At 33.7% G+C, this 2,096-nt stretch overlaps 1 protein-coding gene across 1 annotated transcript in view; it reads right to left on the reverse strand.

Annotated features, from left to right (window-relative positions):
- Window positions 1-2,096, reverse strand: part of LOC106879578 (sulfotransferase 1B1) — an 18,222-nt gene continuing 16,126 nt past the window's right edge. Inside the window, exons 4-6 of the mRNA XM_014929212.2 lie at window positions 1,921-2,024; window positions 1,588-1,753; window positions 1-398 (exon numbers count right to left, since the gene is read on the reverse strand). Of these exons, the coding sequence (XP_014784698.1) occupies window positions 289-398; window positions 1,588-1,753; window positions 1,921-2,024 (380 nt within the window). The 3' untranslated portion in view covers window positions 1-288. The remainder of the gene's footprint in view (window positions 399-1,587; window positions 1,754-1,920; window positions 2,025-2,096) is intronic.

The raw sequence follows: 2,096 nt of genomic DNA on the forward strand, positions 1-2,096 counted from the left end.
AATTCTGCCAACATTGACTTTGCCTTTCATCCTTTCGGGGTCAGTAAATTAAGTAGCAGCTGAGTACTGGGGTCAATGTAATCAACTTTCCCCCCTCCCCCAAATTTCAGGCCTTGTGCCTTTAGTAGAAAGGATTATTATTGTTATTACTAAACTAACAATTTTAAAACATATTCTACATATATAGGAATTAAGGGATTTTTCAGGTATCAATAAAAATATCAAGCATATTAACACATGCAGTATAAAAATGTCTGTGAGAAAGCCATAATAACACTAAAGTGATATTTAGTACTTTGTACTAAACAACGTAGATTGCTTGTCAAATTTGTCACATTCCACTTGGAATCTTTCATTTTGAGAAACTGTGAACCAATTCTTCCAGTCTCCAACAACACCTGTAAAATAGAAGATACTTTGGCTGTAAGAATTTCATGTCTATAATAAGAAGCTGTCTTTTATATACCTTCTCTAATATGAAATCAGTTACATATGAGAGTAACATTAAATACTGTAATGTGATCAATACCAAAAAGTTAGATGAAGGGATGGATGGTTCTCCACTGATTTTTATGATGTGGAAGATTTAGTTGTTTGATCAAGTTAATTACTTGCTCATTGAATTAATGTGTAAATGATTGAGTATTCCACAGACACATCATCATTATCATAATTCTCAAGCAGAATCAATATGACATTGTGTGTGACAAGACTATATCTTGGAATTACAGGTACAATCCATCCAACTGGTTTCTATACAGTTTCAGTCTGGCTAAGAGGTAAGGCAGCACCTTTGATGCTTTAAAGGCCTCTGAAACTTGGGAGAGAGATGGAGAAAGGAAGGTAGGCCATTATGGGATTTGAACTCAAAAAGCAAAGAGTTGAAGCAAATACAAGGCATCTGATCTTGTTTAGTTATATTAGACTCATTTAATCATTTTAATGCTGATCTGTTCTCACTGAGAGATTTAGGGAGGGTATAATACATTTTCTGGACATCACATGTTGGTTGTAAATGAGCATCAATATCATTCAAGAGATGTTGTTTCTTTCCAATCTTCCATGAAAAACATGTTTGACTATAGGAAATATTACCTTACTTGGAAACAGGTGAAGATTGGTGGTAAGAAGGGCATATGGCTATAAGGAATCTATCTTAACAAATTCAATTTAACCCATCCGAACATGGAAAAACAATTGTTTAAATAATAATGATGATGATGATGGTGATGACGACAACAGTGATGATGATTATTATTATTATTATTATTATTGAGTGAGAGAGCAACGCATGCCATCAAAGTGACACTAGGTTACATATATACAAAGCCCAATATACCCATCATGACTATCTGTCTGATAAGGGTACACCAGGCACATGCATCACAACCATATATGCACGGCACGGTGATTTCATGTCAAGATAAACAACGCATAACCTTGCAGGTGGGGCCCAGTTAGAATTTTCTTCAGGTTGAGTAGCCCATCCTGCTCAAAACGTCCCTGAATAATAATAATAATAATAATAATAATAATAATAATCATCATCATTATCATCATAATGAAAATATAAATCAAAGATTGTACCTTTACGGAGAAATGATTCACTAGGAGTTCGAAAAAATTCAGGGTGCGGAAGTTTTGCAGCCTTCATTTTGTCAAAAGTACATTTGTCAGCAATATCTTCAAAAAGTTGGTCATTTTTAGGAAGGCCTAAAAACTCAGCCACTTTAGCCACGTTGCTCACTGGATCCTAAAGTAAATTTGAAAAAAACATTACACATGCATACACTATAAACTATCAGCAAAGTAACTATTTTAGTATGGTTTTAACATATAAGTTGTAGAAATATACATACATACATACACTATGAAACAGCAAAATAAATTTCAGTTTTGAGTAAACAAAAGATATTTCACCTTTTTAAGGTCTTCATATTTAACTATCAAAATGGGTAGTTCTGGATGGTCTTTGATATCCTTCTCCCACTGGAGCATATATTCAAACCAGTTACCGTAATTCACTGAAACAATACAACATAGATTTTCAGTGAGTGTGACTGTATGTGTACTTATTCATCTATGTGTGAGGATAT

This window comes from Octopus bimaculoides, chromosome 8 (assembly GCF_001194135.2).
Source record: "Octopus bimaculoides isolate UCB-OBI-ISO-001 chromosome 8, ASM119413v2, whole genome shotgun sequence".
Taxonomy (NCBI): domain Eukaryota; kingdom Metazoa; phylum Mollusca; class Cephalopoda; order Octopoda; family Octopodidae; genus Octopus; species Octopus bimaculoides.